Here is a 23,420-nt window from a genome sequence, read left to right on the forward strand (position 1 = left end):
ATTATATAAATGTCTCTCTAGTTCATATATTTATTTTTTAAAGATAATTTAATATAATACAGAATACTGAGGATCAAAGTAAATATGTTTACAAAAAAAATTATATTTATATAACAATACAGGTGATGAAAAAGAAATTGGAAATATTCCGTGAAAGCACCACAAAACAGCCCAACAATTTTTAATAGTGGGTGGGCATAAAATTAAAAATCACTGTCAGTGTTCAAATAACTAACAACAATTGATGAATGATTTCTATGCGTATTAAACTACATTTCAATTATGAACTGGATTGGCAAAAATTAGAGAATGACTGCTGATGGTATTTCATTTAACTGAACACATAAACATTTTCGTATCTATCAATCACTTGCTTCCACAGATCTGTAATATCCATCACAGTAAACGGATAACGAAAAAAATCACAGACTTTTTTTTTCAAATCTTTGTTGCAGTCAAACAACATAGACTGATGGGCAGGGAATATAGAGCCATAAATGTAATTTATTAATATTGCCTGTACATATGTTACATATTGCACAACAGCAGTAATTCTGCCAACTGTATCCATTGCATATAGTTCAATTGAAACTCTGAATCCATACCATTGCCTTCAATATTTTGTTGTCAGTCAACTGTAGTACAATTATGGCTTAGCATTCAGAGTTTTTCGCCGTTTTGAAAATGGCAAGTGCAATGATGATACAGAAAATATCACATACTTTAGCTTATTCTAACAAAAATATCAATCAGTCCATTTTCACACTGTTTGGAGATGAAGGTTCTTGTTTTATGCCCTTTTGAGAAAAGGCAAGAAGGGCTTTTAGACTGCTTTCTGATTCATTACTTACAACATCATCTTGCAGATCTAACATTGTATGATTATTGTCAGAGTTATTCATTGAAATATTGTTCCTTTCAGACACTTGATGTGACCTTAAGTTCATAATCATGCCATTATGACATTCAGTTTCGGAAGGCACACCGACAGATGTCGGACTGTGTCCATTTTGAATGGGAGTCACAGGAGCAGTTGCATTTCGTATATTATTTATAAAGTCCGTATAATGTTTAGGAGTGGTTGAGCCGGCTGTTGTAAGAATATAATCTCTTTCTAATCGTGGTGGACGGCCCCTAGGTCTACCTTCAGGCTTAGATACATGATCCGTTTCATCTTTTATTTGATTAGCTAATTCTTTAACAACTCGAAGTCCTTCATCCATAAGGGTTTCTTGAACAAGTTGCTTTGTTATATGGTTCGTTTTTTTACCAGCATTATTTTTCACAGATCCATCGTTGGTTTGAACGGACATGTTTGAATCATGAGATGGCGATTCATTTGCCTCATGACCCGAAGATTCGTAGCTATAGACAGAAAACTGAGAATCTGAAAGAAAAATAATCAATTTTAAAGCCTTTTCAATGAAAAATAGAATGACAGTTCTTCTTTTCAGAATAAAAAGCTTTCACGGAAAATCTGCTTTTAAGTGCGAGTCTAAAGTGATAAGTTAAGAGCAAATAAAATATATATAGAAATAAAAAAAAACAACATTAAAATACTAACATGTTACAATGATTCGATATTCTTACAAACTTTTACATTTGGGTACATGCATTATATTATATTAAATACATTACGTCATTGTTACTAAAAATAAATAAATCTTTTCGAATGAATGCAGCTCTTTGATGAAATAATCCGACTTTTTATGGGACTTTGAAACTATAATGGTCTCAAACAGAATATAAAATACACGTTGTTGAAATGAATAAACTGCGGCAGTTCATATATACTGTGAGAAATTTGGTTGTATAGTTGCCACTATTTTTGTTGATGAGATAAACTAAAATCTGTTTACTGTGCATATATAGTTTGTCTATAGAAAGAACTCCCCTAGCCTCGAAGGTTAAGGCTATCTGCAGCTATGGCAACAAGAAATAGCGCATTTCAAACAGGGGAGCTTCTTTCTCCCCTGACTCCCTTTCTCTCGCCGACCTGAGTCAAAACCTGTCTTAAATAATGACCTAACATTCCTACTTGAAATGGTTAAACCCCGTAACTATAGCCACCACTACTCCAGACGAATGGCTAGGGGAGTTCTTTACGTAGACAAACTATAGTCATATTTTTATTTACTTGTTTACTGTTATCGTTTTATTTATTTACTTATTATTTTTAGTTTGTTTACTGACGACACGCATTTTAATGTGCATTCAAATAAATTTCATTGTAAAAACAATCGGGAAAGAATAAGCACATTTTAGTTATATATTAGCCGTAAATCTTTCAAACAATTGTTATCGTGCCAATTTTATATAATTTTTTTTGCACGATAACTACAGTTCTGTACATGAAAATGTACCTTAACACCAAAAAATGGCGGCAACTATTTTTTTCTTTTCCAATTTTTTCTTTTTTTCTTTTTAACCATAAAAGAATCTCAGGATTCACGACACATGTCCTTCGTCTTAAAGAAAATGCTGTCTTTACATTTGCTTAGCATATTTGCAGTTTCTGAACAGTTTGAGGAGCTTGTTGTTTTTAAGAAGCATCACTTCTGGAATTTCTTTCGCATTATTGCTCTAGGCATGTTGAAAATTTACTAATAAAACATTTAAAAAAAATAATATTTATGATTTTTAATATAATCGAATATACTGTGCTTAAAATTGTACAGTTTTTATTTACATTTAAAAAATATTCATTCACTAAATTGTCTGTGACAATATTTGCTATAAGCTTTTGAAAATTAAATTTAAAAATAGCATATTTTCGGAACAGTTCAAATATTATGTAAGCACCTAATGGGGGGTTTGTTGTAAAGAGGGGAGAATGAGTATGAGCAATGCTTACGTAAAACATTAAAATACCCTTATTTTTAAAATTTTTATACAGAGCAAAATATAAATTTTAGCAAAACAACTCATGAATATATAGTCTAAGACTTAAATAAAATCTTTATTTCATTTCTTAATGACAAATTATTAATATTTTCGCTTTTTAAAAATAATGTATAATATTCGTTTTAAGGTTTTGTCCGAAAATCTGTCATCTCCAAGTTCTAATTATTTTTTAAATAGAAAAATTAAGTGATACTATTGCACAATTGAATTAGAATAAATTATTTAGAAACCAGTCATATTTTAATACAAAAAAAGAAGCTCTAAATGTCAAGCTAATTAACAGATAAGTTTTTTTTTGTTTCGCCTGTAAAATTAGTTTTGTTGGTTTTCGAAATCATTGATTCAATTGATAAACCAATCTGCAGCTCGTTGGAAAAAAAAATTGTGTTTTTTAGAGTTTCGCAAACTTGGCGAATACTTAGTGTATATTTAAATAACTAAATTCTTGTGCGAAATAATGGGGATTGTCTTAAAAGTAAAACAAATGCTCTTGGAGTATTGTTATAAATTTAAAGGCGGAAAATCTGCAGTTTCATGATATTAACTATTTGGCGACCAAATGGCGGTTGGTTTACATGGAGTGTTCTGGTGGATCTCTTTTCGTCGGATTGAATTGACAAACTTATCATATCAAGTAAGTAAACCTTTTTACTAATTGAATAAGAATATTAATTGAGGTCAATTATTTGGAGAGAAATTTCAATCTTCTTGACGGATTGATTTGACGAAGTACATATATAAACTGTCATACAGTGCAGTGTACAGTGGGCAAAAAAATAATAAATAAATAAATAAATAAAATTAAATAGTAAAATAAATAGAATTTTTAATTTCACAAATAATTACGCAAAATAAAATTAACATCAAAAATTTCTGAAAAATGTATATTGAGATTAATTTACTATATTTTTTAAACACATTAAGATTGTGAGTTCGAAAAAGGAAACTAATATGAAAGTGATGTTGAATAAGCCCTTGGTGCCCCTTTTCAGATTTAATAAGACTGAAAAATAATATTAAATACGAATTTATTACTCTTTAACAAGTACTATTTTAATTAAATATTGTTGAATTCATCAGCATTTGTAATTACAATTTATTCTACCATACATTTGAACAATTGTTCTGAATATCAACTGGATCAGTTGGAGTTATGAAGACGTAAAAAGCTTCTTCATTTTTCAACTAAAAATTAACTATTTCAAAATTTTTGACCTTGGGTATGGCTTCATCTCTATTTTATGGTTTACGAAGTTCAAAATATTGCGAGAGTTTCAACTATTTCAGCCCCCTTTCCCCAGGGAAAAAATTTTTGTTTTTAAAAAATTATAGTAATTACTCGCTTTTAAATAAAGAAAAAATGATATTTGAACGAAAAATGATTTTGAAACTTTGAATGTCTCCATTATAAGTGTCATTAAAAAATAAAGATCGAGAGATGTATATGCTCTAGATATTTCTCTTTATTTCTTCTCTTGGAAATTTTTTTTTTTTAATACACCACCATTCAAAGAAATAATCTCTAAGTAAAAGAAAAAGTATGCAAATTAAATTTAATTATTGCTTTTTTATATATGTATTTTAATGTCGCAAAAGCTTTATAATAAAATAATTAAAATTTATTAAATTAAAAAATAATATTTTCAGTCATATCAAAAATTAGAAACATTAAAATTTAAAATTATTTTTTTAAATATAATGGAATTTTTAAAAAAATATGAAATAAAAGATTTATGAGCAATTTTTGCATAATTTGTATAATTATTAAATGTACATACAACAGCGCAAATAAAATTAAGAAGCATAGACGATCTTTTGAACTCAGTTTAAGTAATTAATTGTACAATGCAACTTTTATGAAAATTTTATGAAGAATCAAAATATAATACCTTGATAGTATTTGAAATTAGACGCCACTTGTGAATATTTCCTGAGTAATATTTTAGATTTTAGTGAAAACTAGTGTATCATACGCTTCTGCTCCCAATATATTAAAAAAGTAGGACTATATTTTTAATCGAAAACTGGTAATTTTCTTTGTTATTTGATAAAGAGTTTTTTGATTGATTAATTGATTATTGATTAATTATTTATTTCTTAAATAAGCCCCTTTTACTTGCATTTATTTCGAGTCGGATTAATTTGAAATTAAAACGGAAAATTTTTCTACTTACCTTTATTTTATTATAGCATTACAAAAAATTCATAAAAAGTGAGAGAGAATAGAAAATTTAAATTAAAAAATTTAAATAAAGTTCTAATACTTAAAGCATAACGCTCGCTACTAATATATTACAAACTAGAATAGACAAAAAAAAAGAAAAAACAAACCTCCGTTGAAGTAAAGATAAAAGAATGAACTAACTCATAAAGAATAAACTAACCTTGTAACTGCATTATACTTACAATACCCCCTTCTATCTACCGGAATTTTTCCCCGTAGAGCAAAATACTTTTTTTTACACTTTTAGAGTGTTAAAAAATAGCTTGAAGGCACGCGATAATGGAATATTCGCCATTTTTAGGCATGCCATTCTAATGAAACCTCAGACTGTTTATAAAATTATGCTTTTTATAAATTTTCAATCTGTACTTTTAGCAATATATTTCTGATATATGTTCTGAATACACTTCTTGCTATAAAAATTAATGCACCTAGAAAGAGTTGTCAGAATGAAACGAAATCTTACAAATGCGTGTACAACGTTGTTACAAGTAAGTCATTAAAGAAACAAAGCAAAATCACAATTTATTGCAGGAAAACATACAATTGAATGGAAGTTTTATTGCCCTCTTGAGCCACTTTTAGCGCGAATGCAAGACTGCGATGCGCTCTAGCATTGAGGCATACAAATCTCTAATGATTTCCTGTGGCACCACCTTCCATAGTTGCTGTAAAAACACCTCCAATTCGACTGAACTCGGAGGATGCACAACTTGTCATCCCAAGTGGTCCCACATATGCTTATATGCTTGTTCGGTAACAAGTCTAGGGATCGAGCTACTCAGGGTAGGATGGTAACGTGGCGAAAGTATTCTTTCGACATCCTTGAAGCGTGTGGCTGAGCATTGTCTTGATGAGAAATGACTCATGGGAGTAGCAACACATATGACTAAAGGGTTACGAACGATGTTCTGTGGGTTACGAACATACCGCTGGGATGTCATAGCATCGTTGATCAATATTAGGGGTCATCACGTTTTGTATGCGATGGCATCCTACACTATCAGACCAGTAACAGAATTGACGTTGGTGGAATTAACACCTGCCCATCGTTGCCCTTGCTTGGAGTGGTGTCTCTCTCGACAAGACCAAATGGAACTAGGTCCTCTTTAGTGATGAAACCAGATTTAATTTGGGCAGTGATGACCATAGTGTATGAGTGCACAGTGGTAAACACCTCTATCCTGCACTATACTGTACAACAGTACACTGTTTCAACTGCTGGTGTGATTGCATAGGGTCCTATCGCACACGACACATGATGACCCCTACTATTGATCTCCGGTGCTATGACAACCCAACAACATCCTTCAACCATATGTGTTACCACTCATGGCTGGGCTTCTAGGAGCCATTTTTCGACAAGATAATGCTCTATCACACACAGTTAGAGTATCACAGGAATGCTTGCGTCACATTAACATTCTTCTCTGACTTATTCAAACCCCAGATTTGACACAGAACGATCATATACAGGACCATTTGAGATAGCCTCGGAGTTAGCTAAACCTCCAAGTTTAGTAGATTTGGGAGATGTGTTTTTACAGCAACTGTGGAATGTGATGTCGCAAGACATCATAAGGGACTTGCATGTCTCAATGCACAAAGTGTCGCATTCTGCATTCGCGCTAGAGGTAGTTAAATGGGGTGCTAAAACCTCCATTAATTTGTATTTTTTCTGCAATAAATAATAATTTTGCTTTGATTTATTAATTAATTACTTATATCAACGTTGTACTTACGTACTTGTAAACTTTCTTTTCATTCTTTCTAGACGCGTTAATTTTTTTAGCAATGTATGAATATGAAGAGTTATTATCTCATAACGAAAGGATATGCCGTAACTTAGGATTTGTATCAAGTATATTCCTATCTCAACATGTTTCCGCGTTTATCAAACTAAGTTTGAAATTCGACAAAAATTTTTGCATTTTTAGAAACAGAATTAAAAATAAGGCTTGAAAATAAAGATTCAAAAGTTAATATTTAATGATTTACTGTACCATATAAATAATTAAATACTTTCCTGCAAACGGATTTCTATTCTTAAATAAGGTTATTATGGCGATCAAAACAAACTTTTTGATTTATAAAAATGTTCAAATATAAATTTGTCAGTTTTAAAATAAATAGATCATTAAAATAATGTTATAAATTAAAACTCTCCACCTCTGCCATTTTTCTATTATACGTTTTTCTATTATTTCTACTATACCATTTTCCTATTATTGCCTAAGCACCTGGAATTTTTTAAAATTTTTATACTGAAAATAGTATGATGGGTATTTAGAAACAAACTTAAAATCATGAATTTAAAAAAAAATATAATGTAGAATGGATGAAGAGAGTATGATTCAGGTTCATCTTTATACGTGTGTAAACACATTAAGATCTATATGCTGTTAAAAAAATAGATATTGCAATAGTTAATTTAATTTTGAGGTCATTTTTGACGTGAAAAATTGCCTAAATTTGGCACTGTTTTCAAATCAGCAATTTTACTAAGTTTGAAAGAGGCTAATTTAACATTTATTTTTTCATGTTGATAAAGTAATGGCAGTTGATTATTTTTTTCCTTACATAGAACTTAAAATTATATAATTTTAAAAAGACTTCCATTAACCAGATGGTTATAGAGGAAACTAGAATCGAAAAAGTCAAGTTAATTATATGATCTGATTTCAAGGTATTTCAAGGTATTGCAGGGTCCTACTCTAAAAAATTGCTTCGCGAAAATTAAGTTTTAAAACTTTACTTTTAAACCAGGCGAATATTCGCAGAATGCAAAGCTGTTGACAAATATCACTGAAACATATTTAAATTTTTGAACTATTATTGGAATAAGATTTGAACTAAGATATTTTTTTTAAAGTAATTTTCAATTACTTAAATTCTGAAAGAGTAATGCAATAATATAATTAATTTCTTTATATGAAAAATATTTATTTAGTGACGAAAAGTTTGAAATATTTGAAGAAAAATTTATGCTTAAAAAACAAGCCTTACATATACGGTAAAACTTATGGTTGACGTAAAAGAAGGAAAAAGAAATTTACGAAAAAACCTGCTCTATATTATCAAAATATAACTAGTTTCTGTACGTACTTAAATAGTTAAACATGATATTTGAAGAAAGTGTGGATGATTTTCAGAAAAAACTCACATTAACAATCAAACTATGAATAGTTTTCGGTTGTAATTAGATAGTTAAATATAATTTCAGAAAAAAAAATGGAGTAAATAAAAGTTTAGGACATTTGAAGGAATTTCAACTAGAAAATAGCATAATTGTTAGCGACATATATTCTAAATGCGCAGTTATTAGATTAAAGAAAAAAATACTTGAGATAAAAATAATGAAAACATACCTGTATCATCAGTATCAATCTTATCATTTTCAGAACATGAAGAACGAATTCCATATCGATATTCGGTAAAGTATCTATAAGAAAAAAAGATTGTTAAACACACCATTTAAAATCCACAATTCTACATTCAGAAAGTTATATCATTACAAAAGTTTTGCATATCATTAATAATCGGGTTACTATTTTTTTTAATGAAAAAAATTGTTCGATACATTGAAGAAAAGTGTTCACAAAAATAAAACTATTATGCATAGAAAAATTTGGCATACGAAATAAAAAATAAAAATAAATAAAATAATTGGGTTAATAAAATAAATAATAAAACATATATATATATATATATATATATATATATATATATATATATATATATATATATATATATATATATATATATATATATATATATATATATATATATATATATATATTCAACAACAACTCTTTCACGAAGTTAAGCACTTCGTTTTAAATTGTGAGCGTTTTGTATTTTTAATTATTTTAAAATATAAATCGGTATTATTCCAAGCTTTAACTTTGCTTCAATTTTTTTTAAAAAATTAATTTCATAACTGTTTTACTAGTATATTTGCAGCTATTAGGTTAGACAGAAATGAGTGGTTCTTGTCATTTAAACTCAATTTTTGTCGATTGCGCTTTTGTTTACGGATTGATTATTAAATATTTCATTTACAGATTTAATTTTATATGTTTACTTATTTATTATTAATTATTTGGTTTACGAATTCTTTATCATAGTATTTGCTTACGTATTTAATATTATTATTATTATTACTACTATTCATTGAAAAATGAGTATGAGCCGTGCAGCTAACTTTTTAAGTAAAATAAAAAAAAGCGTGATGGAAAGAGCAGAAGAAAGAGTTGCTGAGAGTTTTGAAAGGCGTAACATTGAAAGAATGCATAAGAGACGTGCCGTCATACATGATTTAACTGTTGACGTTGAAGCACATGACATCGGTTGCACGACCGAAATACGACCGAGCTTGGCACAGCTCGCTTCTGGGCAAAAGAAAAAAAAATTCTACTGGGAAGAATACTAAATATTGCCATGATGGAAAAATAAAGATCATCTCTGATTTGCTTAAAAATTTACTGTGTGAGAATTCAATCGAGACAAGAAATTATCGAGATCATCAACGTGAATATAATGCTGCACTTGCTTCTGCATTATTTGGATATGGACAGTTATATGTTTTCAATTCCACTGAAGCTACTGACAGATGCATGAATAACGGCAATGGAAGTTTAAGTTCCGTGATGGAGCAATTGGGTAATTTATTAAGGCAAATCAATCCTTTTGTGGCATCAAAATCCATAAAGTAATCCAATCAAATCCTGTAACACATGTCAAATTAATTTTTATGGAAAATTCAAATTCTGATTTGAGGCGATACAATGTTCCTATTTCAAAAACAGGTAGAAGTTATATTGTTGGAGGTAAATGAAGAACTTCCATCTAATTGAGATTTAAGCATCTTCCCTGTTGGATATGTGTGTTAAGCAATTTCTCCTATTAATCACTGCTCTGACCCAATGGTTTATCCTCTAGTTTTTCCGAGAGAGGTTGGAATGGAGCAGGTAGAGAAGCTCACTGCCAAGCGCATCAAAGTTACTCAATTAGAATACTATGTTTATCATCATAGTTGGCCAGACAGCCCAATGTGAGCCAATGCCTTCCTCTGAAGATTTCTCCATGACGACTTCTGATTTATCTTTGATCTCCAATTCTTTTCATTAATTGCGAGAAAATCAGACTCCACTGAGTCAGCCCATCTCAACAGCTGCCTTCCCCGCTTTCTTTTTCCAGTGGGTCTAAAAAGCAGTATCTTTTGTATTGTGTTGTCTTCACTCATTCGAATCACGTGGGCGATCCAATTCATTCCATTTTTTTCAGTATTTAATAATATCAGGTTGCTTATAAATCTTGTACAGTTCAAAGTTAAATCTCCTTCTCCAGCTATTGTTTTCCTTTACACTACCAAGTATACTCCGCAAAATCTTTCTCTCAAATATTGCGATACAATTTTCCTCCAGTTTTGTCAGTGTCCAAGCTTCAGAAGCGTATGTCAAGACTGGCCGGACAAGAGTTTTGTAGATTAAGAACTTTGTTTTTCTAGAAAGAAACCTAGATTTAATAAACTTCTCAGCCCATAGACAGCCCTATTTGCCAGATAGAGTCGGTTTTTTATTTCAGGAGTAATTCTGTTGTCAATGGTAATAATTGATCCCAAGTAAGTAAAACTCCTCACTGTTTCAAATCTATAAGAATTTATTTCAAGATAGGGATCTGGGACACTATTTCCTGAGAATAACATATATTTTGTTTTCTCTACATTTATGACTAAGCCCATTTGCCTTGCACAGCCACCTCAAGGGCAAGAAATGCCTCTTTCAGGGCAGGAAGGGAACGTGCAATACTATGCCTATACAGACATACTATTCAACACAATTTCAGCTTTCTTCATAAAAGAGGGAATCTTTTGGACAGTTCGTTGTTGACGCTTTTGTTAAAACAGAAGGATCACGACTAAACGACTGGCGATTAAATCAAACAAATTTAAAAAAGCCAGCCTTAGCAAGATGGAGACGAAGCCTACTAGTTCACGGAGAAAAATATTCTGTTAAAATTACCATACTGGTTGGTACTGACATTTCTGGTAACCCAAATATACGGTATTAAAATCATTTATTTGGTAATTTTTCCATTCATATGGTAACGGTTTACAAGAAATAAAGCATTGTTTAGAAACTTAATTTTTTCTGAAAAGTAACAATTTAATAATTATCTATTCAGTTTTTAAAAAATTATCAAAGTTCATAATAGTTTAGCATATTACGACTTGTATTCACATATTTGAAGGGGTGGGAAGATGATAAAGATAAGAAACTCTTTCCGGTATTTTCAACTCAAAATATTCTCTAATATTGTTTCCATATAGGTACTTTCCTTAATTTAAACTAGACAACACCCCTATACCGGAACGCTTTAATGTCTACATTCCATGGCTTTTTATCCAAAAGTAGTTCGTTCGAAAATTTAAGAACGTGGTTTATTATTGCATTGCCCCAAACCCTGTATTTCTAAAAGCTTTAAACTTCTGAAGTTAAGAGCTTTATCTTGAGCAACTATAATTTTCTAACAATTATAATACTTTTAAATAATACTTGCTAACAAGTATGATAAATTTTAAAATATATTTTTACTGATTTTATTTTAAAAAAAGAGAGACTTATAATTTGAAAAAAGACGAAGGGAAAGTTCTAATAAAGTAAACTTTCTTAAACTAAATTTAAAGTAAGGTGCTTAGTAATTGATCCGTGTAATTTAAACTGTTTAAATATTTTTGGCTTGTGTTTAAATTGTAGCTTTCACAGAAGATTTAAAAAAAAACCAATTAAATAAAGCTATTGAAGATGCGAAAATGTAATTTTAGTAATAAAAGTAATTGAAAGATAATTTGAAGAAAATCGTTAAATAGGAAAGTTTTATTTTTGAGATGTATAATAATGTTTTTTTTCTTTATTTTTTTTAGTGATGATCATTAACCAATAAAAATATATAGACAGAAAAACTGAAATTGAATACGCTTTAAAGAGTTCTTAGGAGAGATGTTTTTTGGGGAAAAGTTTTTAGGAAAGGTTTTTAGAAGATTAGCTTTTTAGGAGACAGTTTTTAAATACGCTTTTAAGAGTTTTTAGATAAATCCCTCTTTACATACTATTTTGACAATCATATATAAGGAGTAAAAAAAAAAAAAAAAAAAAAAAAAAAAAAAAAAAAAAAAAAATATATATATATATATATATATATATATATATATATATATATATATATATATATATATATATATATATATATATATATATATATATATATATATATATATATATATATATATATATATATATATATATATATATATATATATATATATATATATATATATATATATATATATATATATATATATATATATATATATATATATATATATATATATATATATATATATATATATATATATATATATATATATATATATATATATATATATATATATATATATAACGATTATAAAATATGATATATAAAAACGTTTCAAGTGTACCAACAAAACAAGTTACTCAGAAATAAGACAATTTTTCTCAGATACTTTCTGTAATAATTGCTGTTATCGGAGTGCGAAAAAAAAATGTGAACGCGCAATGAAAATTGTTAGCGGTTTCCTGTCTAATGCCACGCCCGTACTGTCACGCTATCCACTAGAGCCCTTAGAATGGGGGAAATACAGCATTGCTATATTCTCAGTTAACGGGTGCATTCGAGCTTGGACACAAAGGGGTAAAATAACAGGTGGTAAAGCTAGATGTAGCTTCAGGGCATCCGTTGAGTTTTAAAAATGCACATGGCAAAAATAATACCATAAAAAAAGAACTACCAAACTAATTAGGATTCTAGAGTTTAATTCACCGTAGACAATTTAATATTATACTTGACTTCATTGTTTTTATGTAGTACATGTGCATCTGCCATGTATATATATATATATATATATATATATATATATATATATATATATATATATATATAAAAAATACGCTTCAAGGTTAACAGTAAAACAAATTTAAATAGCACGAAGAGCTACTGAGTTTAGACAAAAAAAAACTATTATTTTTTGGATTAATTTGTTAATAATTATATTTGTTATATTTTAAAATCAAAGTTATGTTTTCGTTTTTAACTTAAAACATTTATTGCTCAATAAAATGTGAAGAATTTCAGATTAAGGTTTAAATTTAATAGTTAAAGAAACATTCAATTTCAGAACTGTTCAATTCCCTCCTCCCCAATAGAAAAATAAATTACAGGAATCACCACATGGTGAGTGCAATAACATCCAACCAACTCAACTCAAAATACTTTGGAAGTTACATAAGACATAAAATAATTCTGGTGTTAATAAAAACCGAAACCTGATTCACAGGTCTTGGTTCTTTCTAAAAGCACCATTCAAAGGATAGGATACAAAATATTTTTCTATTTTCGTTAATGTTTATGAGGTTGGTCGAACTAGTTTTAAGAGTTAGCATAACTTAGAAATTGATGGCTAAATTTTTTAATATAACGAACTACCAATTTTAAAATATATTCTTACGCTAGCATTTTTCTAGAAAATGCAGTTCAAAGCAATTTTTTCTATTAATAACTTTTGTAAAAGAATTTTCCCCAGTTTTTTAAAAACCATTATCGTTAAAAAAATACATTTATAATTCAATAATGGCATAGATTACATAGCATTTAAATAAAAAGTGATTACTTATGGACGCATTAATCTTTAGTTTTTGAATGTAGTGACTTGATATGTTGAGCAAAAAAAGAAGAGAAAAGATTTTTTTTTAAACCATCTCCTTAACTTTTAATTTTAAATATATTGCTTAAACTTTTCTTCACATCCTTTAATTAATTCAATTGCACTTATCCTAGCTTTACCAAAATTATTGCTAAAGCTCTTATGTAAAAATTATCGAGCTGTATGGTCTTCGCCAAGAGCCAAAAACGTGGTAAGTTTTACCATGTTTCGGTAGTTTTTACCATACTTTTCTTCTCAGTGTGAATTTATGGTAATTAGAGTTTTTTCGCAAAATATTTATTTGCATGCAATTTTTCATTATAAAAATAACAAATTAAATCTAGTTTTTTTTTCTATATGCAAAAATATCGATTTTTGAAAAAAAAAAGTATACAAAAAAACACCATATTTATCTATGTGTTTTTCAAAAATACTGGTTTTGAAAGCATCATAAATTCTTCTTTCAAAAATATTCTTCAGTTTTTCCAAAGAAGTTATTTTCAAAAACAACGTCCATTATTTAAAATTATTCGTCAAACAAGTATAATTGTCTAATATCATAGGGTAGATTTTTTTAATTTCAGAAACTCAGTATTTTTTTTAAAAAATAAGTACAGCCAATAAATTAACCCTAAAAATAAAGCCTACGCAAATCTATCAAGCCTGGTAAAAAAAAAAAAAAAAAAAAAAAAAAAAATTCGTGACGTCCTATGAGGGATAGTCTTGTTGAATGAACCAATAGAAATGATTGCATTACTTCTAGGAGTGAGTGAGGTATTTCATTAAAAACAAAAGACAACGTCACCAGGAAAAAAGGGATCCTTCCAAAAAGATATTTTTTACTCCCCTTTCTTCGTTCCCTCCCTACAACCTCGTTAAGCCAACATTAACCCTTTAACAGGGTAAGGTCATAATCGATAGCTATTCCTGTCTCTTTGAGTGAAGAAGGAGAAAAAAAATATTCATGGGAGAGAAATGCCTAAGAAAGGGGTTTTTCTCTTTTTTTCGGTTCTTCTATGAAGGCATAAAAAACGGTTTATCATACGACAATCCGGTGGTAAATTAAACGCAAATTATAAATATATATATAAAAAAAGGGGTAAATTTTTTTTTGAGGAGGATTATAGGATAATGAGGAGACTTCAAACAAAAAAATGCAACACAGGGAGGTATAAAAAAAAATTAAATAGAAGAAAGGAGATAAAATTTGAAATGCAAATTGCAGAAATAGAGGAGAAACAAAAACGATACACTCATAAGGAACTTTAAAAATAGAGCTAGATGCATTTTTATTTTTTTAATTTAATATAAATGTGTAAAAAAGCATTTTTTAGAGTAATTTTAACTATGCAATTCTGAAGTTTTGGTGACAACTAAGAAAGAGCATTTAAAGTAGGAATTTTTTTTAAAGATATTTCAAGGCAGTAAATGATGTAACAAAAGATGACTTTGTATTCTTTTAATAGAGAATATGTTTTTATATCACGGTAGATCACAGAGGGACTATAGCCATATGTTTAGGTGGTTTGAGTCAACTATTTTTAAGGCCTACAAATACAATTAGCCAGGATTTTCTTCTACTTAACGTAATTTTGGTGTTTTGACACATTTTTAAACCAAAATTGTTCAAAAATAATAATATTTGAAAAATATTATGTTAATAAATTAAAATAGAAAACAGAGTATTCAAGAAACCAAAAGTCATTGTAAAAAGTTTGTAAAATCCTTTTTAAATTCTTGTAAAATCTGTGTTATAGCAGTATGGTAAAATGCTAATTTTTTTATTATTAAGTTAGAAACGGAAGAAAGAATAAAGATCATTTTGTTTAACTTTCATGTTTAAACGTGAAGATTAAAAATTTAAACGATTAAACATTCTTTTAAGAAACTTATTTGAGTCAGGATGTGTGTGTTTTTAAAATGTTATTTTGATTTAGATTTAACCCTTTAATGCACAAGTCGCACTTTTAAATATCTTTAAATTAACTCGAAAATAACTGAAAATCCCAGCTTAATTTTTTTATTTCTTTTTATTTAAAATTTTTTATTTGAAAAAATTAAAACGTTTCCAAAATGTAGAGACGTAATAAAAATTTTAAAAAAAAATTATGAATGGCAATATCTTAAATAAAATTTTAAAAAATAATGAAAATTTAAAAAGAAAATTTTTCTTACAATTCATTCAGTATACAATATCAGTATTACAATATCAGTATATCATGATCAGTTTATAAGCCAACAAACCAACAAATAAAATATTTTTTTGAATCGGAAAGTTTTTTATTTTATTTATTCATTTTTTTTTTTGTAATTCGTTATTGATTGAAGAGGCTGCCATTGATACGATTCAAAGGGCCAAAAAAATTCTTCTTTACACCCATCCTTGAAAAGAGATAGGTTAAAAAAACCGTATTTGAATCAGCAATGCAGTAATAAAAATTTGTTTTTAATGTTTTTAATTTTCGTTATTTCTTCCCTGTCAATATTTTTTTTGTTCTGTAATATATATTTGCGTTTATTACATTATCTAAACGAAATCTTTCCAATATTTTGTTATAATAAAAATTGTAAGAATTTCTTTTAAAATGTGTGCATTAAGTACTCAATTAAAATTAAACGTTTTTTAATAAAAAAAATCTATTATGCGATCTGAGATGTATAGTTGATTACATAAATAAATACTGATAAAAGCGGAAGATATTATCAAGCAATTTTTTACATAAAATTTGCAAAAGAAAAATAAATGTTATGTCAGTTTAGTCATTGATATAAATGCAAATTTAATGGTGAAAAATCAAATTATTATCCTTAATTATTATTAAATGTAACATTATTTGGTGTATAATTGTGCTGCCACTTCATTTTTATCAATTTTATTGCTAAATAATTCGATGTATTAAAAAAAAATAAAACAACTCATGTATTGTCATACAGTTTAAATCCCAAAAACTAACACGCTTAAATTAAAGGGAAAATGATTTTACCAATTATAAATAAAAATGAAAGTGATAAATTATACTTTAAATATCTGAAATTAAAACGTAATTAAAAGTATTTTTGAAATGTTCTACAAAACAAAAGTAGTTTCTTATAATTTTTCTGTAGCATTAGATTTTCCTTTTATTAGAAAGAACAAATTGAAATAAAGAATTTATGATAATTATAAAGTGCAGACTCAATAAATATTAAATCAATTAACAACTCGTACTGCAATAAAATCATTCAATTAATTTGAAAAATATTGAAAGAAAGCTGGTAACAACACCTTTTTAAGTGAAAGATTTTCTAGAAGATAAATTACTATACTATAATTTTTTTAATGTGACAGTCTTTTCAATGAATATATATTATTTTGCCCAAAATTCTAGTTTTTTTCATAAAGAAAAGCAGAGAGAAAAAACAAAAGAGTTACTTCATTAAAATGTTAAATAAAGTTTTTTATACTATTTTCCTCAGTTTCTCACGATTTTCTGAGACCCAGTATCTAATATAAGATCTTCATTTATCACTCTAGACATGATTTTATGCTTAGCGGAAAAAGACGAGATTAGTTCAGGGGTCAGACCAAAAAAAACGTTATTCGTGCTAAAAATTGAGAGAATCTTCCGAGTATCAATTCCAGAAAAAAAATTCAACTGAGTTATAAATTTTTTGAGCTATTATTTTCTTTTATTCAAAGAATCATACTTTTTGAGAAAAAGTAATCTAGAAATATTTTAGTGATGTTTTATTAATGATCTAAGTTGTTTTATTATACATCATTAAAATGTAATATGGCCAATTCACTTGTTTAGAAAAAATCAAGGTAAGATATTGTGTTAAATTTTGAAAAGGAATTTAATTGTGTTTTATTTAATTAAAATTGCGTTTTATCTTCGTAAATTCAAAAATTTACAATGTCTTCCATTCATTTAAAAATTTGCTTAACATAAGATTAATTGAGATTAGAAGGAGCATATCATATATATTTTTTAGAATGAAAATATAGGTGACGTATAAAATAATAGTAATAAAAATAAAATAAAATAAATTAAAATGCAAAAATTCACAGTTAAACTGAAAAGAACCTTTTAACTATGTCTAACATTGACTGCGACTAATAATGTATAATTGCTTGAACTGTTGTCAGAGATTCTTCAATTACAATTTTTTTAGGCAATGTAGTTTTTAGGCAATATATGTAGGCCTGCATTTATCAAAAATATCTACTTTTTCTTGGCAAACTGAGCACACTGTAGGTTGTGCAGTGCACAAAAAAATAAATAAAACACTTTAATAACTTTTTATCTAATGATCAGAGTTTCATGTTCGACGATGCACTCTTAGTGTTTCGTATAATATTTTGGGCGCAGTATAGCATAAAACCATTAAAATTATTCCCTTTTATATCTACTTTTTTAATGCTAATGATTTTCATCATAAATTTGTGCAATAGTGCTAATAATTTTCATTATTAAAGCAATACAATTAAATTTAAGAAATCGAAAATTATTTATATTTTAAAAAAAATGTATAAAGATAAATTTTAAATTTCAAAAAGATATATTTATAAAATGTTGTGTGATTTAATTAAAGGGCTTTATTGTTTTAAACATTTAAATACAGTTTTCTTTACAGATATTAAGATACTTTAATTTTTAATTAAGATTTCGACTACAAATTTTTGAAAATCTTAAAGGTTATAAAAAAAGAGCTTACTGGGTGACATAAACACTAAAGATTTTCATATATTGCTTTCGTCATTTAATTATATCGCTGCTATCTTTAAACCCTAACAAAAAAGAGTTTTCAATAGAAAATCTTTCGAAAAGATATCATTTGTTAAGTAATTAGAAACAAAAGTTAAAAATTAAGCAGCTTTACATCAAACAACTAGTATTGAAACTAACGAAAATGAAGCATTTTTCATAGTTAAGTTATATCCAAATGCATTGTATATAAACACACGATGTTATGTTGTTTTAAAAGTTTAGCAAATTATTTTCTCGCAGTCAAAAAAAGATTCGCAGAATGCTTCAAAAGTTCTCAAATAATACAGAATCTCAGTACTTTAAAATAGATACTTTGATCAACTATTGCAAAACGTCTATTTTATTTTCGAAATATTAGGAACAGCTATACCATATATTGAATATAGTTTCCATATATTAAAACTCTTTATTATTTTAAACAATCTTTGATAATGTGATAAAATTCTCGACATCGTCATTTGACATTAATATTTAAATAAAAAAAGATCCAAAATAGGTACAAAATATATAATTTCAGTGAATTGCAAAATTTCAAACAAAATGCAAATCGTTACTAATTGCATTCGAAGTAAATTTAAATTCACTTCTAATATTGTGACGCAAAATAATTGCAAGTGCAAAATGTTAATTGCAATTTTTAAATTGTTAAGACTTTTTAATAGACAAATGCTTTGAAATCTATTTCAGACATTTTACTTAGATTGAATTTAAACATTTTATTTTACATACACAAAACATACGTTTTGAAAATCAAATGAAATTTTTTCCTTGTGCGTATTTCAAATTCTAAGAAAATTTTCAGTATATGCATTCAACATTCTAATACATATTCGTGTTTTAAAAATGCAACTACTGAAACGGAAAGACAATTAAATATTTAAGTAAAATTGCAAGTTACTCTCCCTCATAATAGACATTAAAAAACAATTTTGAAATAAACAAATCAAAACTAGGATATTTGCTTTTCTATAAAGTAAATAGATTCAATGAAAGAGGGCATAATTTTATACGAATTTTACAGAACACTGAGAAAATAGTATAGTCAAAGTTACCAGAACACGGTAAAAGTTACTTTGTTTCTGGGTCCATGGAAACCCTAAAAATTTCTCTAATTTTTACCAAAGCGCTTTAGGAATGATTTTAGTAAAATTAACAAAAAAATATTGTTTTACATAATACGATCAAATTTAGTAAACATGGTAAAATATGGTGACTATGGTAAATTTCGGTAATTTTCTCAACGGTAAAATTTACGTTTCAGTTTTGGAAATTCTACTAAATGAGAGGTAATAAGAACTATAATTTTGAAAATCCGAATTTCTGGAAAAACGTTACCATATCAATGGAAAAATTACCAAATGAATGGTTTAAATACCATAAATTTTGGTTTTATTAATGAGAGTTATGGATTTTTTTTACCAAAAATGTCATTACCATACATGGCGATAATTTAACCAGAATTTTTTTCACCGTGGGTGATTTCAAGATTTTAAGAAAGATTTAAAATTAAAAGATGCCCAACTGAAACATATTGAAATTTTCATACAGTATCTTAAATTTTCGGCATGAGTTAATTAATTACGTTTCCGTGTAAAAAAATTATTAAAAATTGCATTCTTTTTTTTAGAAGAAATAACTAGTAAACAAAAACTAAAAAAAAAGAAACATTAGACTGAAAGAAACTGATTTTTTTTGGCACAGGATCTCATTTTAAGCAGTTAAATTTATTTATTCAAAATAAATAGTTATTATTAAATAAAGTAAAATGAAAAACAATAATAGTTTATATAAATTAATTTCATTATGTCGTGATTTTTTCATAGATAACATGGTTATGGAAAACAGTGAGTGTGTTTATTATGACGAAAACTATTTATTTTTAATAATTATAATTATTAAATTAAATAACATTATAGTATTATCACGTATTCATGGCAATGTATTCTACTTTTCATTTAACAATTTTGTACTGAAGCAATCAATGAAGAAATAGTTTTCAATCATTTTTCTACTAAAACATATATTTTTTTATTCATTAAAAAGTATTATAAAATGTTTCTGAAATTACTTTTTCGCACCTTTAATATATTCATGCTTTTGAAATGTTATCACAATCAATTTCCTTAATTTTTTACACTAAAGTGCATTTACATTTTAAGAATATTCTGCTTCTGTGTGTCAATGTTTTTTTTTCTTATTTTTTTTAATGAAGGTAATATGTGCAAGATTAAATAAAAATTTGATTTTTTTAAATACGTTTAAGTAAAATCTTCTTTAGTTTGAATTTTTTCACAAAAATATTGCGAGTAAAAAATATTTTTAATGATTTGATTTAAGCACAAACATTAAAAATAATTTATCCCTAACTGCATTTTCATACTTGATAATTGTCTTAAATTGTCAGATCAGTTAGTGGTGATTAGCCTTTAGTTACAGTTATAATTAACAATGTAAAATCACACTATCTCAAATAATCGCGAAAAATTCATGCATTTAAAATACATAAATTTGGTAGAAATGTTTTAATTTCTGTATGAAATTAAATAAAATACATCTACAAACGCCCTTTCATCCCCCCAGAAGATTAAAAATTTGTTCTAAAAATTTCCTCTACTCTTAAAATGATCAAAATTAATAATGAAATTAATAATTAATAAAATGATTAAAATATGCTCAGTATTATAGTATACTTTTAAGTACTATCAAATTTATAACCACAGAAATTGAAATTCTTCGTATTTGAAAAATAAGAGAAAGGTAATCTGAAAATATGATTATTTAATTTGATAATATTCAGTAAAAAACATCATCTGGGTCAACAATACAAATTTAGAACATTGTTCGAAAAAGATTACTAGTGTTATCAAAAAGAGGTGACAATTTAGCAGGTTTGTTGGGGGAAAAAATGAATGATCTCCAACTAAGAGCAATTCATTTTGAGTGTTTTAATTTCATAGATTAAACGTGAGAAAATCAAGACAAGAGAATAAAAGAACTTTTATTTTAGAATAAAAATTGTATTTATGTAAGCCGTTAGATGGAGATAACTCTTTTGCGGCAATATATCAATGAACAAAATGTTTAACAATATATCTTCTTTTTAACTAATTTGAAAATTTTTTAAGACTAAAGGATTTGCTAGTCCGTTATATTTTTACATAATTGAAGAGTTTACGTTACAAGAGAACATTTTGTCTTGATGTACAGTGTGCAAAATAAAAAAGCGGATCAACTTGAATAACTTTTGATCGAATGATCGGTTCTTCACGTTCTAGAGCGCAATCTTAATGGTTTGAGAGGCTGACTTCAAATATAATTATTAATTGGTGCAGACGAAATTACAAAATCGGATTCAAAAACGCACTTTTTCTAAATAAAAACCTGTCTTTTTTGACGAATTCTGATTTCTGAAGTGATCTAGGAAATAAGTTCCCAATAGTCAATTCAGGAGAGCGGTACAATGTTTGGACCCACTAATATTGATTTAACTTTTTGCGTATTTTACGTATCTCGAGAGCTTTTTAATGTAGTTAAAAAAATTGCACGCATTTATAAAACTCATTTATCCAATATTAATTTCATGCAAAGAAATTTTTAGTAAATATTTATTATTTTTATTATTTTATTTTTTAATAGTCGAAAAAGTTTTGAATTGTAAGGTATACATTTATCACACCAATTTAAAGAAATTAATTTTACATGGCTAAATACAAAATTGGATTGAAATTAGCCACAAAGTTTCTGAGAAATCGAATTTTAAAAAAGTTGAATTTTTTACATTCAATTTCACAAGAGCTATTTATCCGATTTTACACAAATTTTGTATTTTTCCTTGTACAAATATATTTTGTATATGATATTTTCGACCATTTATAATTAAAATAATAAAAAATAATAAATATTTACTTAAAGTAATTTTTTTGTATGGAATTTACCTTTGGATAAATGATATTTATAATTGTGTACAAAAAGTTTTAAATTTGCCTAAAAATTTCTCGACTTATGGTAAAATAAGCACAAAAAAATAAAATAAAAAAACGAATAAAAATAAATAAATAAATAAAATCAATATAAGGGATTCCAAACTTCGGACAGCTCACCTGTTCAAACTATTGAGATCATATTTGCACTATTGCGGCTATCCCCTATATTTTTGGGATCAGAAATCCCCCAAAAAAGGGTATATTTATTCAAAGGAAATACGTTTTGTGTCTATTTTCGTAACTTATCATATAGTCTCCACCAATTAATTTGCATATTAAAGTTCATCCCTTCACACCATTAAGATTTAGTCCAGAAACGTGAAGATCCGATCATTAGATCAAAAGTTATTCAGGGTGGACTGTTTTTAATTTGTGCACTGAGCAGGATGGGGCACTACCGTGTAAAGATGAATTGGCAACACCGAGAGCTTTGGCAAAGTTTGAAATTTAGATATTATAAAAGTTCAAGATGTGGAAATAAGATCCGTGAGGCACCTTTCTAATTGAGACATCATTTAGCACTCTTAACCGCAATAAAAATTCGCCAATGAACAATAGCGTCTCTCTCCTGCTCTGGCAACCCCATTTTCGCGCAACGTGATTCTTTTGCTTTAACCTTGATGGTCTTTCTGAGTTTCGATTTAAATACATTCAAATAAAAATGAGAGACGCAAAAATAACAATGAATAAAAATCTCAATGAAAAGGGTTGATCAGACAGCAGAATTATCGGTTAAAGTAAAAATAGCTTTTATTTGAAATAACTTAACCGCAGTTATACAGACGTCGCAGTCTTACTTAAGGGACTTATTCTAT

At 27.4% G+C, this 23,420-nt stretch overlaps 1 protein-coding gene across 7 annotated transcripts in view; it reads right to left on the bottom strand.

The window, feature by feature from the left end:
- Positions 1–600: 600 nt before the first annotated feature.
- Positions 601–23,420, bottom strand: part of LOC107450996 (uncharacterized) — an 87,720-nt gene continuing 64,900 nt past the window's right edge. For all 7 annotated transcript variants that reach the window (XM_071187358.2, XM_071187359.2, XM_043038863.3 and 4 more), the window contains exons 12-13: positions 8,497–8,570; positions 601–1,387 (exon numbers count right to left, since the gene is read on the bottom strand). In XM_071187358.2, coding sequence (XP_071043459.1) covers positions 750–1,387; positions 8,497–8,570 — 712 coding nt within the window. In that variant the 3' untranslated portion in view covers positions 601–749. The remainder of the gene's footprint in view (positions 1,388–8,496; positions 8,571–23,420) is intronic.

This window comes from Parasteatoda tepidariorum, chromosome 11 (genome assembly GCF_982258835.1).
Source record: "Parasteatoda tepidariorum strain Cologne lab strain chromosome 11, Ptep-v5.0, whole genome shotgun sequence".
NCBI classification, from domain to species: domain Eukaryota; kingdom Metazoa; phylum Arthropoda; class Arachnida; order Araneae; family Theridiidae; genus Parasteatoda; species Parasteatoda tepidariorum.